The sequence below is a fragment of the Grus americana genome, chromosome 15 (assembly GCF_028858705.1).
Source record: "Grus americana isolate bGruAme1 chromosome 15, bGruAme1.mat, whole genome shotgun sequence".
In the NCBI taxonomy this organism is placed as follows: domain Eukaryota; kingdom Metazoa; phylum Chordata; class Aves; order Gruiformes; family Gruidae; genus Grus; species Grus americana.
Genome location: NC_072866.1, coordinates 10,196,455 through 10,209,689, shown reverse-complemented (window position 1 = coordinate 10,209,689; position 13,235 = coordinate 10,196,455). Strand labels below are relative to the sequence as shown.

Sequence of the window (13,235 nt, the reverse complement as noted above, 5' to 3'; positions counted from 1 at the left end):
GTGACCTTGGCACCAAACGGGTCATCTGGAACGCTGCTGGTGACAAGCCCAGGTAGAGTTGGAGCTGAAACTTCAGTTTTCTTCAAATCTGGCTCTTCTGTGCTTCTGTGGTTTTGTGTTTTATTTTGGTTCGGGTTTTTTTTTTTGTTTTTTCATTTGGATTATTTCACAGGAGGCTCCTGCTCTTAAACCGCCACTGCTGCTGGGGAGCAGTTGCTGTCAGCTTTAATCCATCTGCGAGGCTCTCATTTTCAGCTTTCAGATGGAGATAACTTCTAGCTGCTGCAATACTGCTGTTGCAAAATAGCCTTGCTAGCCTCAGGACAAAGACGGTTTCTCGAGCGCTTAGTGATGCACAGATTTCTGGCTCAGTTCCGCTCCCTGCAAGGCAGCTCAGGTGGCTCGTGGTGCTGGGAGGTGTTTGCCCCGTGCTCTCAGGGCAAGGGGCAGTGGCAGGGCAGCTGGCACCATCGCGTTGAGCAATTTTCCATGCAGGAAGGGGAAAATCTTGAGCGCCCTTCATGCAATCTTGTTAGCTAATTGTTATTGGCAACCTCTAACATCTTCCTAAAGGTTGAAAACTGCCACGAGAGGGCAGGAGCTGATGCTGCTGTTTCTAGCTTTGGTAGAAAGGGCTGCAAATATCGGTTCCTAAAGACTATACAAATGATTTTCTGTTTTCTGGAGGGTTTGATTCCTAAGCTGCTGTTCAGTCCGTGTCCTTGGCTGTCTCCCTCCCAGGGTGGCTTCCATGGTGATGGCAATAAAACTCTCCCGTGAAGTGAGCACAGTCCGGCTGGCAGCGCTCTCCAAAGCCCCTCCAGAGCAGGAGAGCAGAGGAGGGCTTCTGCAAAGTCAACTCTCTCACAGGCTTCATTCACCTCCAACAGGTCTCACAGGGTCCTGATGGGCTCGAAGCCTCATCCTGTGTCAGGATGCGTGGTCTGAACAAAGGGTTTTTTCGTGCCCATATCAGCCAATTTCACTGTCTGGGAGAGACTTAAGCGTAGCAGAACAGGAGCTGCAGCAGCAGCTGACAGCCTTGCACTGCCATCTGTGTTGCAAGGGGTTGGGAATTTCAGTCCAGTTCTGAATAAAAGGGAGAATGATTAACTATAAACGAGCAGGGTGGTTACAGCTGCCTGGAGAATGGGCAAAAGGAAATTACTTTGAGCCTCCACTACAGCCAGGCTGGGTTTTTCAGGGATTTGGTTGTTCTTAAAGCATGGGTTCTTTTAACCTTTAACACTAACTGCAAGGAACACTTATGGGTCATAAATCCCTTCCTTATTAATGTCACCCGCTCTCAGCAGCACAGCGTTGTGTCTGTCTTTACTCCTCTGTCAAGAGAGCAGAGACTCTCTCCAGGGTGAAACAGCTGCAAATGCTCTGCCATGCCTGAGGACCAAAGACTTAAACCAGAGAGGGTTTTCCAGAAAATTACAAAGGCAGCAGCAAGCCTGTCTCTGGGAGAAGAGCATGTTTGAGAGATATCAACAGTTGCCTCTCGGAACAAAGGAATGGCATTGAACTCGGGAAACACATGCTGAAAACATCACCCCCGCATGTGCCTTTGGGTAAGGAGCAAACTGTGTCAGAACGAGAAGCGCTCACAAGCTAAACATGTTAAGGCCTTGAAGAAGGTATGTCAGGTTCTTAGCAAACATGCTCGAGACACTGAGGAGTCAAAAAAGCCCCAATGAAAACCCACCCAAACCCAGAGACAATAGGCAAAAAGCCTTAATAATGCGGTGTGGGATCTGCTTAGAGAGTCATGTATCTTAAATACTGTTTTATGGAGTTTGGGGGGGTGTGTTTTTTTAAAATTCTTGCTTTTCACTGTTTCTGGTTTTTTAACCTTTCTTCTGAGGGTCCCTGCAGCTTGGCTGTGAACGGTGGAGCTGTGCAAACACGCTGGTTTTGATCGGTCTCAGTGTGGTAAGAATCCACCTATTTGAAACAGGAGCGATTCAGGCAATGGGTCGCAGTACCATGCTGCAAAGCTGTGTGTGAATAAATTCACCGCGCCCCCGTGGGCATGAAGTTTGGGCTTTATCTGGGTTTAACAGGTTTCTCGTGACTAGAATCTCTGTTCTGCAGTTTTGCTCTAATTGGAATGGGGGCAGGTAACTGTGCTCAAGGGAAAAAGATATTTAAGCGGTAGTAGGTTTAATGTTTGCCTTTCAAGTATTTCAAACACAGATATTTATCCTGCTACTGTAGCTAACTGCTTCCCAAATACTTTTGAAAAGGAAACAAAATTCCTAGAATCTCCTCTGAGCCAACAGGAAATACTTATTAATTTGGATTCCAACATGACTCAGTTCAGAGATTACAACAGTTGCCAAAACAACTGGTGGAGCAACTTACTGGAAGTGTAAAACTAACAAAAACAAGACAGGAAAAAAAAGTAAGAGATGAAAAATCATCTGTAACCATGTTTGGAAAACTATTTATAAATACTACAAAAGAAGTTAATGATCACAGCAAAATTACAATGATCGTGTTATCTTTTCAGAAATTATATTTATTCAGTCACACTGCTCAGCATGATATAATAACCATCTCTAACTGGATGCTTTATTTGATACATGTCCTGGAGGCTCTGCAGTTCAACACTCTGGTACTACTTTTATTTCTACGGTTTCAAGGTCTTGGTAGTTCACTTACAGGGTGGTATTTGCAGTCAAACACGAGATTACGTGCCCAAATTTAAACATGAAAATGACTAAGCAATTAGGCATTTCACTGTAGCATACACTTCTTTGTACCTGTAAGAATAGCAGATCCTGGGTGGTTTAGGACTTAGAAACATCCATTCTGGCACAGACAGCTACAAACCCTAGCAGTAGAAAGATAAACAAATATTTTTAGAAAATTGGGCTTATTCAGCCTAAAAGAGCAGCACTAACATTAGCTTAGAACGGGATTTGGTGAAAGCGGGTGGCAAGACATCAGAGGAGAAGCCCTTCAGGCCATGGCCAGCTCTGTGCCCTCATGCTGCAGACACCCGAGAACAGCGCTGGAGCTCCTGTCACCCGCTAACAACCAACAGCGTTTCGGTCCTCTGAGGTTGTGCAATGGGACAGAAAACCCGAGTGTGGCAGACTTGGACATCACTATGTTGCCTTTTTACTGCCTTTCTAAAGCCACGGTATGTTATCTTTGTAATGTACTGGCTGGAGGGACCCACTGAAGGGAGTGTGAAGCAGCACAAGGCTCTGGTACCTGATCTGGAGCTAAACGTGTAGCTGGCTTGCTGAGACTCTACCTTCTTTGCAGAGCCTAAAGTTTATTTTTAAGTCAATATCTGCACTTAAAATGCAATTTGTTCTACCAGAAGTTAAAGCTATGCAGCAAGGCTATGTTTAACACCATGGTCTCCTCTAAAATAAACCGATGTCCTTTTTTATTTTTCCTTCCTGAAGCTTGATGCAGAAATAGAATCTGGAAACGGAAGAGTCATCATCTTGTTCCAAACGTAAAAGCCCAGGTTGCTTCATTGAAAAAATGTGGAAAGGTTTGTTTCTGCAGTGCATGAGCTATTTTAATTACTTGCACAAACTCTACAGGACTATGTGGGATTATAAAGAAAACTGCTGTTCCTTTTGCAGAGGAAAGCACATGGCACAGAGACGTGCGTGTGCATTTCACTGGAATGTTTCCATATCCCCTCCTTTTTGGAAGGTGCAATAATTTCAATTTCCCATTGCTACCAGAAAAAAAGATCAGTAAAAAGAACCAGGTTTGTGATGATGGTTTAAACACAGGAAAACTGCTACAACTATAAACTTTCCTATTCTTTAAATATATAAAGAGTGTACAAAAGGCTGTTATAAAAAATAATTTGTTACAGGTATTTTGAGAGAGTCTGATATGACTCATAAAAATGTTAAATGTTATGTGATGACACTAATTTACATAATACTTCAACCTGTAGGCTCACTGAAAGGATTATACTTAGGTAATTAGTCCAAAGCCTCATGGGTTGGGTTTTTGGTTTGGTTTTTTTTTTTTTTTTGGAGTAATGGTCTCAAGTGAAATTTTCTCAGGTTAGTCAGATACTCGTTTCCATCTGCCACAAAAAGCCCCAAGGTGCTTAACTTCTCTGTGAGCTTTTGGACATCCCACACCTGAGTTCAATACTTATGAATCCCTTCTGTAACAGGCACCAGAGAGGGGTTCTGCATGTCACTCGGGCTGACGTCATAGCCCAACTTCTTCATATCTTTGGTCACTACGTTGAAGGAAATGGTCACAAAGCCTTGAGATCGCACCCGTGTTACTAGAAGAAAGAAGACGTGAATAAAACTGGTTAAGAGAGGTTTTTGAATAGTTGTTGAAGTCCTCACATATCCAGGTAGGACTGATCTTGGCAGAAACAACTATTTTTTTTTTTTATCAACAGGAGACGGGTGGCCTAGCTGTGGCCTGCTGTTGTGCAAGGGTCACAGCCAGGAGCTCGCAGGGACTTACCTTCTCTTCCTTCTCCCTGTGCTACCACTCTGGGGTCAGTAAATTCTGGCCGTCTTCCTGTGAACCAACTCAGAGAAGAAAACAGAAAATACTCAATTGGATACATCCACTAGTGTTTAGATTTGCATAGTTACTTATATGCACATGAAAAAGACAGAGGGGAGGTGTAATGAGACTCCCAGCTTTTGTTTGCAGTAGAGAGTTTTGAAGATTGATTCACTTTATTGCTGATCTACTTTGATCAAAGATAAGTTTTGTCTCCCTAAGGGAAAAAATGAAACCAATTTCATACACATTATGTTACATCCAAGTTACTTGTGGGCTAGACAGAACCCTTCTATGGCAAAGATGTTTTTGAAACTGATTAAACTCTTGATTACCCAGAGTAACAGAAAGGCTTGAATATTTTGAATACATCAGAGGTGCACATAATATAAAAGTATACAAATTACAGTGTAGATTCTACAAAAAGGTTATCATAAAGAGAAGAAAAGTAAATCAGTTGAATCCTGATGGTCGGGCACAGGGATTCCAACGCTGGCTCTGACCCAAAGTGCTCAAGTACCAGAAGGCTGGCTCTGCACAAGGGTAGGCTCCATGGGTACAGGCAATCCAAAACTGAACAAGATCATTCAGACTGTACTTAAACAATACAATGGAAGGAAAAAGCCTTAATGCCCTCAGCTGCTGTGTATAGACTGCTCCTTTGGAAGGAATATGTGTGTGTGTGAGGAAGACAAAGCTTGCAGCAAATGCATTCTAGATGGAAGAAAAGGTAGAACTGGGAATTGTTTTTCCATGTTCTGCTTTTGCTTTCCAAGTTGCTCTTAACGTGGCTATCCTTCAGGAGAAGTCCCTAGCTACAGTAAGATTGAGGGATGGACTGCAGCACACCTCCCTACAGTCCAGTGACAACTAAAATGCTCAGTAAAATTAGTGTAAGCAGTGCCTCTGCAAGTCACACCACTGGTAGGAATCAACCTGTGGAACATGGAGCTCAGACACAGTCTGCTCTGCTGAAATTAGTTCTCTTTCAAACCAACAGTGTTGAAATGTGAGAATGAAAAAAAGATGAGTTAGCATTACTGCAAGCAGGTAGTTAGTGTGTTTTAAGAAAGCTCTTCAGAAGATCTAGACATCTAAAAATGTGATTTTTACCTACAAAACTCAAAACTATCTGGTTATGATAAAGTATTCGCATGTATGCACCAGTGAGCAGCCAGATATACCTTTGTGACTAAAAGAAAGAAGGACATTAAAAAAAAAAAAGTCTTTAATTATTACCTTGTAAACTTCTGCAGTCTAGATGTGGACTCTGGAACAAACATTGCAATGGTTCTTGTATGCCTAAAACAAACATGAGATGCACAGAACTTAAAAAATTAACCAAATAGTACTGGAGCACTGGCAAGGCTTCTTATATTCATAAATGTACCAGAATTTCAGACACATCAGACCACTAAACATCTCAAAGTATAATACTTTCTGCAAAGAAAGGGTTTGTTTGCAAAGGAAAGTGTATTTCTTCCATTTCCAGGGGCAAGAATGAAAGTTTAGCATGTGCTGAGAGTCACGGGGGGGGGAGGTAATGTACTGCACTTCATACTGGGGCTTCCTAAATGCCAGTTTTGGCTTTACAGTTGTCTACAGGATTACAAAAAATTAGTTACTAACCAGGGCCTGCTGCTAGAAAATCCATGCTCTTTGTACCAAATGAACAAGACATATTAAGGAGATATGGGAACATTTTTGTTTCTAAAACAACATAATAACTTGGAAATAAATCTTCATTTCAGTCCTGAAAGACAACAGGTTGTCACCTCACCTTCCAGGTGTGAAGGGAACATGAACAGCTCCATAACCTCTGACCACATCATTTCCAAAAAAGTCAGGTCCATAGACGCTGATGACGATCTGCGGCCCTGCAAAAGAAGTGGGTGTGAGAGGGGTGCCTGGTCTGCGAGCTGTATCCCGCCACCCCCCAGCACTCACAGCCGGATGGGTTGGTGCTCTTGAAGGTAATGTCAATGGGGAAGTTCCAGACAAGTGTGGTGGGTGCCACCTCGCTCTTGGAGGTGATCTGGGAGATGCCTTCCTCCAGGCCCTGGGGGGAAAAAGTGGCATGAGCCAGGGCCCTGCACTGAGCCCTTACACGTGTGCTGGCGGTGGGCCTGGCAGGCAGGCTGGGTTTCAGTGGGGCCCTACCGCTGTGGGAACCCAGTCTTGGCCGTAGACAAAGCAGAACTTGCAGTAGAGGTCGTCAAATCCGGGGAACTGTGGGAGAGAGAGACTGTGTTGGTGGGGAATTACTGGGGCTGAGGGACAGCCCCCGTTGCTTGTGTCGGGGCTGAGGCCGGGCTGGGTTAGGGGCTCTGAGGGCCAACCCGCGCCACTGGCATTACGGCTGAGACGGGGCCGCGATACCGGGGCGGCGCTGATGAGGCCCGGGCTGGGCTGTGTCGCGGGGGACCGGGCTCCCCGCCCCTCTGGGGGCCGGCAGGGCCCCCCCCACCGCCCGTCGCGGCGCGCTCACCTGCCCGCTCTCGATCTGCCCGTTGACCGCCAGCAGGAAGACGCTGGGGCTGCCGGCAGCCGCCATGGCACCGGGCGCGGCCTGCCCCGTTGCGAGGGGCCGCGCTCCGGCCGTTGCCATGGATACGGACGGCGCGGCGGCTGGGACAGACTTCCTCGGCGGACGGCGCTTCGCGGAGCGCCCGCTCAGAAGGGGCTTCCCGCCTCCGAAACGCGGGAGAATCGCCTCAAAACGCGAGCAGCACCCCCGGGGCCAGCCGTATCCCTCCTCCTGGTGCGGGCCGTGCCGCCGGCAGCGCTGCTCCCCTCACCACGGCCTGGCCCGGCAGCCCCCTCACCCTCATGGCCGCCCCAGCAGGCCTGAGGGGCCGGGACTGAGGCCCGCCGGCCGCTTTCCCCGTGCGTTCTTCATACCACCTCATATTTCGAAATTTCTGTATTTATTTTTTTTTTTTAATATTAGCGCATATCGACCCCAGTAAGCTCTTTTTAAAGTGCAGCCAGGGGACTGGGGCCTCCTCCCGGCAGCAGGCGCCGAGGCCACGGCCACTAGATGTTGCTGCCGGCTGGGCCGAAGCAGCTCCGCCGCTGTTGGGTGAGGGCCGGAGCTACGAGGTGTGTTCCAGGGAGGAAAGGCGTTTGGGATCGGTGGGAAATGGGGCCTTTTGTGGTGTCTGGAGGGTCAGCCTCATGAGCCACGCTGGTGTGAGGAGAGGGAGAGGCTGGCAGGGTCATCGGTGTCCCGCAGCAAGGTGGTCATTCCCCGGCGTTACTGGAGCAAGCTGTGCCTCCATAACGGCCCTTGTCTGGATGTGGCTGCACATACTGTGGGAAGGGGAGGAAATGGGAGTGTGCTGGTTTAATTAGCCCGCTCTAATTAAAAGGAGGGGGTGAATTTTGTGTGCAAACAAGGCAGACAAATGTGCTGAGGCTCTGCAGAGCTGAAACCGCTGAAATCTGCTGACCTGGTCTTACTGTTTCCCTGCAGAGGCCGTGACGTGACGGTGCTGGCCCGGATGGGTCACGGTCGTGCCACTGCTCAGGCCAGGAAGCTTCGCCACCTACGTGCACGCGGGCCCCATGGAGGCTCGGCTGGCATCTGCTGCGGTTCATCCCTTCACCTCCTTTCTGCATCCTAGATGATGCTCCCCTCATTGAGAGCAATGCAGAGGGCATTTGATTGCTGCCAGACCCTCTGGAGAAGGATGGAAAGAATGAAGAAAGCCCTGACTTGGCACTTGTTTGGGTTTCCCGTGCTGTGGTTGCAACGAGAAGGAGTCCTTTCACACATGGGCTGATCAGAGATGCAGACTAGCACGGTTGGGACAACACCTCAGTCCTTGTGCTCATGCACTAACTCCATTTTATCTCCCTTCTGGCAAACGTGGTGGAGATGGCTTTGCTGCTTTGGCTCTCTGCAGTGCCATACTGTGGACTATTCATTGCCAGTGTCTTTCCTTAAGGCAAAGGAACATCCCATGATATCACCTCTTCTGTTGAAAGGTGTGGTGTGGTTTATATTGAACTGAAAGTAAACTACCATTACAATGTCATGAAATCACCTCTTCTGTTGAAAGGTGTGGTGTGGTTTATATTGGACTGAAAGTAAACTACCATTACAATGTTATGCTGAAAAATACCTTCCATGTTCCAATAGATGTATTCTCTGTCAATACATATTTCAACATGATTTTTCAGGTTTTATTTGAGTTTGTTGGGCTTTTTTTAACATTCAGCAAACAAATTTAGCCAAGAGAAGAATGGGAGAAAAGCAGGAGGGGTGGGAGGGAATGGCTGAAATTTTATCCTTTCTCCCCTGCCCCTCAGAAATGCTTCAGAGAAAATAATTCATTTGAACTGAAAATTATCATGGGGGGAAATAAAACAGTTCTCAACCAGCTGTCTGGTGCAGCTAGCAAGGCTGATTAATTAACACTTTACTTGGCTACCAGCTACTTCAGAGCTAGCTAAGAGCCAATTTATGGGTTTTTTTTTTTTTTTCTTGCCTGGCAAGTGATACACAGCTGCTGGAGGAGTTAATATCAGCACTGGGAGACCTTCTCCATGACAGAGAGAAGGCAGCAGGGTTATTCAGCAGCTATGACTCATCTGTACCTGCTTGTGGAAGGACTGTGTCCCCTCCCAGTCATAATGAGACCTTTTTTTCTTTCCGTGCTTGCATGCCAGTCTTGTTCTAATTAGCTGCATTTTTAGTCTTGGTGAGTAGCATGAAATCCCAAGCAAGGAAGCATTTTTACCCTGCTGGAAAAACTTAATTAATGATCCATCAGAGAGTTCAATTTCCAAGCAGCATGAAAACTCATGGATCGTGACAACTCCATGGGTGTTATTTAATGATGCTGGTGTTTCTCTTGGCCACATAAAACATTCACCCCTTCTCTTGGACCTACCCTGATCCTGCGATATTTGAAGGGACTGACGGGAAGCCTCCCTGGGGCCTTTGGGGCCGCAGCCGTTGTTGCGAGGAGGAAGGGCACTCGCCTGCTGCTCAGTGACATGTCATCTCTTGCAGATGCTGTGCCCACGTCAGCTCCCGGCTCCAGAATGGCTCCGGGTCTAGCAAGCACACCGGCATCCCTTTAGCGCTGACCTCCGTGCGTAAGGCATGCTAAGCAGTCAAGGGAATGATGTTTTCTTCATTCCCAGAACGAGCCAGGGGTTGGAAAAATCCAAATTGCTTGGAGCTCTGACACTATGAGCTGCTGAATCAAGCTGACGTATCTTGACCTGACTCCCAGAGCCCAACAGGCGATGGGCTCCCGGGGTGATGGGCTCCCAGGGCGATGGGCTCACTGGAGCGCGGTGATGCTCTCGGAGACATTTGTGTGCCATCGCCATCTGTTTCCATAGGGATTGACTCCGCACTTGCGTGGGTGAGGGCTGAGCTAGCCCCGGGGAGTCGGGGAGCGGGTGGAGGCTCTCCTCTTCTTCCTGGGAGAAGCTGTCAGGCACCGGCCCCGTGATGCTGGGTGATACAGCTGGTGGTGTGTATCTCATACTGTGCCTGTTGCCCGTTACCCCGTCTCTGGGCTCCTTCGGCATAATTGCGGTAGCAGTAGTAGAGCCCCTGATGTGAGCAGGAGGTCTGGGCACTGCTGCTCGCTGCTGCCTGGGTGACAGAGCGTGTAAAAGTCCTGTGCTGCGAGGAGATACCCGGGCAGCAGGTACTTTGTCACCATTACATTTTCAAGTATGATTAAACCAACCCCGGGGCTGATTCATTGCTTCCAACAGGCGCTCAGGGAAGGTGGGTGAGACAGAAATGACAATACAGTGGCACAGCAGAAAAGTTTATTTTTAATCCCAAATATTTACGATCAACACCTGCTAAATGGCCAGTGAAATACATTTTATGGTGTTATTAATCTGCAATAAACTCTTTTTATTTTTAGACTGTTTGCACAATGTTGCCAGCCTGACTCATCCCTGCCTGCGTTTTATCTCTGCGAGGAGGCTGCACTGAGCTTCCCTGCCCTTTGTCTTAACAGCTTTTTACTTCTGTTCTCCGAGCTCTTCCCACCTGCTGCTCAAATCAAACAGCATGGAAGGCGGATATTCTCATAACATCAAACGACATACCAGAGGAGGATATTCTTGCTGTAATACTCGCTGAATGTATTTACCTGGAGATTTATTTTGGTGGAAAGGTAATTGGGCGAACTTTTGTGTTACGTGTTTAAACACCATGAACCAGCTGGGACACGAGGCCCGAGGGGTCACGGCTGCACCAGGAGGGTCCCGGTCGGCCCGGGCACAGTGTGGGGGCAGCTTGGTCTGGATGGGGACATGGCGGTGCTTTGTAACCCCGGCCAGGTGTGAACCCGAGGAGACTCGCTCCATCCTCAGCCCAAGCATGTCTTACCAATACCTCCCCCAGAGCAGAAAAGCCAGGCAAACAGCCAAAGCAGATGTTTCGACATTCAGTGTTCTGCTCCCCCTTGTTACGCTGGGTAATTTAGCAGGTTGGGGTGCAGCTCGGGTACCCCCCCTGCCCGTGTGGCCGCCAGCCCTGTGCCAGGCAGAGCACTGCTGCTGCACATCCGTCAGCCTGGAGCAACCCCTCTGCACCGTCCCAGCCTCCGCAGAGAGCTGGCGCTGGGGCTGGCCCCACCAAAGGGGCTACAGCCTGTTGTGGGAGCAGCAGGGGTGCCTACGTTAACACTCTTCTGGAAGAGGATTGAGCACCCGCCTGGCGTGAGCTCGAGTTATTCCAGGGCCCTGGCAGGATTGCAGCAGATAAACATGTTGAGCTGCTTAAAAAAAAAGAAAAGACATGGAGAATTCAGCCCCTCTGACCATGCTGCTGCTGCTGCGGCTCTGGCAGCCTGCACTGAAATTTCTAATTAAGCCCCCTGTGCAGAAGACGAGATGGCCGCAGCCATTAAAACACAGTCGTGTATTTAAAGCTTAATAGGGAAGGTTTAATGGATAAAGTCAATTTAATTATTCATATTAAGAAAACTTGTACAAATATCAAATGCTTATTAATATTCATGCAACCTGTATGATCTCACAATACTGACAGATTAAAGGTTGTATCTAATTGCACTGGGGATAGATTCAGATTTGGTCAGGTTTGGTTCTTTTAATGCTTTTTTTTTTTTTTTTTCTCTAGCCTGACAAAGAGAATTTCAGATTCATGCCATCTGAGATTTAACCTTGAAACAGAGACCATCTGAAGGCTCTTTAAGTCACTTTGTGACGGTTTCCTCTGCCACCTCAACATGGTGAGTTTTAATCTGCGCTTGATGCCTGTGTCTCAAAGGCTGCCGAAGTGGCTCTGGGCAAGCCCAGACCAACGCAGCGCTGGTATCCCTGCGGGCTGTGGTTTTGCTGAAATGGAGAGTGGTGGGGCAGAGTCTGGCTGACAAATGGATGCGACTGAATTGTCATTAAAAATGCAAAATAGATATTGATCCAATTAAATAATCATGACTTTCATTTATCCTCTGCTTTTTACTTCTGATCTTAGGCAACGCAATACTTGCAGACAGCCTGGTGGAAATTGCTTAACATTGCAGAGATTCAATCAGCAGGAAAATTAACACCGGGAGATGTTAAACTGTTTCTCTGCACAGCTGGTCGTGGCCAGGTTTGGGGTGAGGACCCAGCTCCGGGAGCTCGGGGGTTTTGTACCTGTACGTCCAGGTGACCGTCCCCAAAAGAGGCATCAGGGAGCGATTCATGGTCACTCCCTGGTCTTAAATAATTCAGTCAGAGCTTGATGCTCCTCAAGCAGCCAGGACGTTCCTGCAGGCTGATGGAAGGAGTCGTTGTGGGTCCTGCTGAGCTTCACGGGGTTTGGGAACATGTGGCTTTGTCAGAGGGGACAGGCAAGTTCCCTGCTCTGTGGCCACATGCAAAGTCTTGCAGCAGCCTCCGAGGGGACGGGGCTTCCCTGAGCCATAGGGGACAGAGACCTGCAGGGAAGGAGGGAGTGGGGACCTGGCTGGGTGGGGAGGGACGCCCACGTGTACCGAGAGGCATCCCTGAGCCATGATGAACGCCTCGGCCTTGGGACCGGGACCAGCAGGGAAGGAGAGGGGGATCCTGAAGCCACTCGGCACATCCAGACGCTCTTGGCTGGGAACATCAGATCTGCTGCGGGGGAGCAAGTTAGCTGTGCTCTGATGCACGGTGAAGACTTTCACCTCAACTTCAGAGAGACGGTCACATCCCCCATCAGCATCCTCACCGTCATTTTTACAGAGTAGGGTTTTGTGTCCAGCAAACTACAAAAGACACCTTCTCTTCACTAATTGCTCTCAGTCCCAGGGTCCTGCCTTGTCCTTCCCTCCCACTTTTGCAAGACCCAGACCCACGGCCCCAAGGATGGTCTCAGTGGCTGCGGGGCCATCCCGGGGATGGCTGCATCCCACAGGCAGCTGCGGTGGGAGGCCGCTGTGGTAGGGAGGCTGCGCAGGGGAGGTCGGGCCCCCGGGAGGTGGTGAGCCTTGCCAGCTGTTCAGAGGCAGCAAAAGCCCGTTAAATCCCTTCTCCTTTTGGCTGCAGCAGCTCTGAACCTGCAGTTCCCAGCTGAAGCTCGTGCTGGGGTATGGGTGATGTCTTGGTGACCCACACCTTGCAGGAGGGACGTCGTGGGATGGAGACCATATCCCAGTCTCGGCAAGCTGCCTGTACTTTGACTGAGCTCAGAAATAAGAAAGAAAAGGTTATTTTGCTCTGCTGATGCCCCTGAGCTGAGA

General features: G+C 48.5%; 1 protein-coding gene across 3 annotated transcripts; it reads right to left on the bottom strand.

Annotated features, from left to right (window-relative positions):
* Positions 1-2,528: 2,528 nt before the first annotated feature.
* On the bottom strand, positions 2,529-7,148 carry B9D1 (B9 domain containing 1). 3 transcript variants are annotated; one of them, XM_054843623.1, is made up of 8 exons: positions 7,010-7,148; positions 6,682-6,750; positions 6,469-6,580; positions 6,302-6,398; positions 5,761-5,823; positions 4,477-4,544; positions 4,134-4,285; positions 2,529-2,842 (listed from the first exon to the last, which is right to left on the bottom strand). In XM_054843623.1, exons 1-7 carry the CDS (start codon positions 7,127-7,129, stop codon positions 4,140-4,142), a joined length of 675 nt encoding a protein of 224 aa, XP_054699598.1. In that variant the 5' UTR covers positions 7,130-7,148; the 3' UTR covers positions 2,529-2,842; positions 4,134-4,139. The 3 variants fall into 3 exon arrangements, with proteins under 3 accessions (XP_054699598.1, XP_054699599.1, XP_054699597.1); XM_054843624.1 differs by having other exon boundaries at positions 4,173-4,285; XM_054843622.1 differs by having other exon boundaries at positions 2,529-4,285.
* Between the last annotated feature and the right edge of the window lie 6,087 nt (positions 7,149-13,235).

Bases quoted from the DNA above. Each gene is read 5' to 3' on its own strand.
- B9D1 (XM_054843622.1), bottom strand. From the start codon at position 7,129: ATGGCAACGGCCGGAGCGCGGCCCCTCGCAACGGGGCAGGCCGCGCCC. The intron at 6,399-6,468 runs GTGAGTGCTGGG...CTTCTTTTGCAG, and splicing joins GAGCACCAACCCATCCGGCT to GGCCGCAGATCGTCATCAGC. The intron at 4,545-5,760 runs GTAATAATTAAA...TTCTTCTCTGAG, and splicing joins AGACTGCAGAAGTTTACAAG to TTGGTTCACAGGAAGACGGC.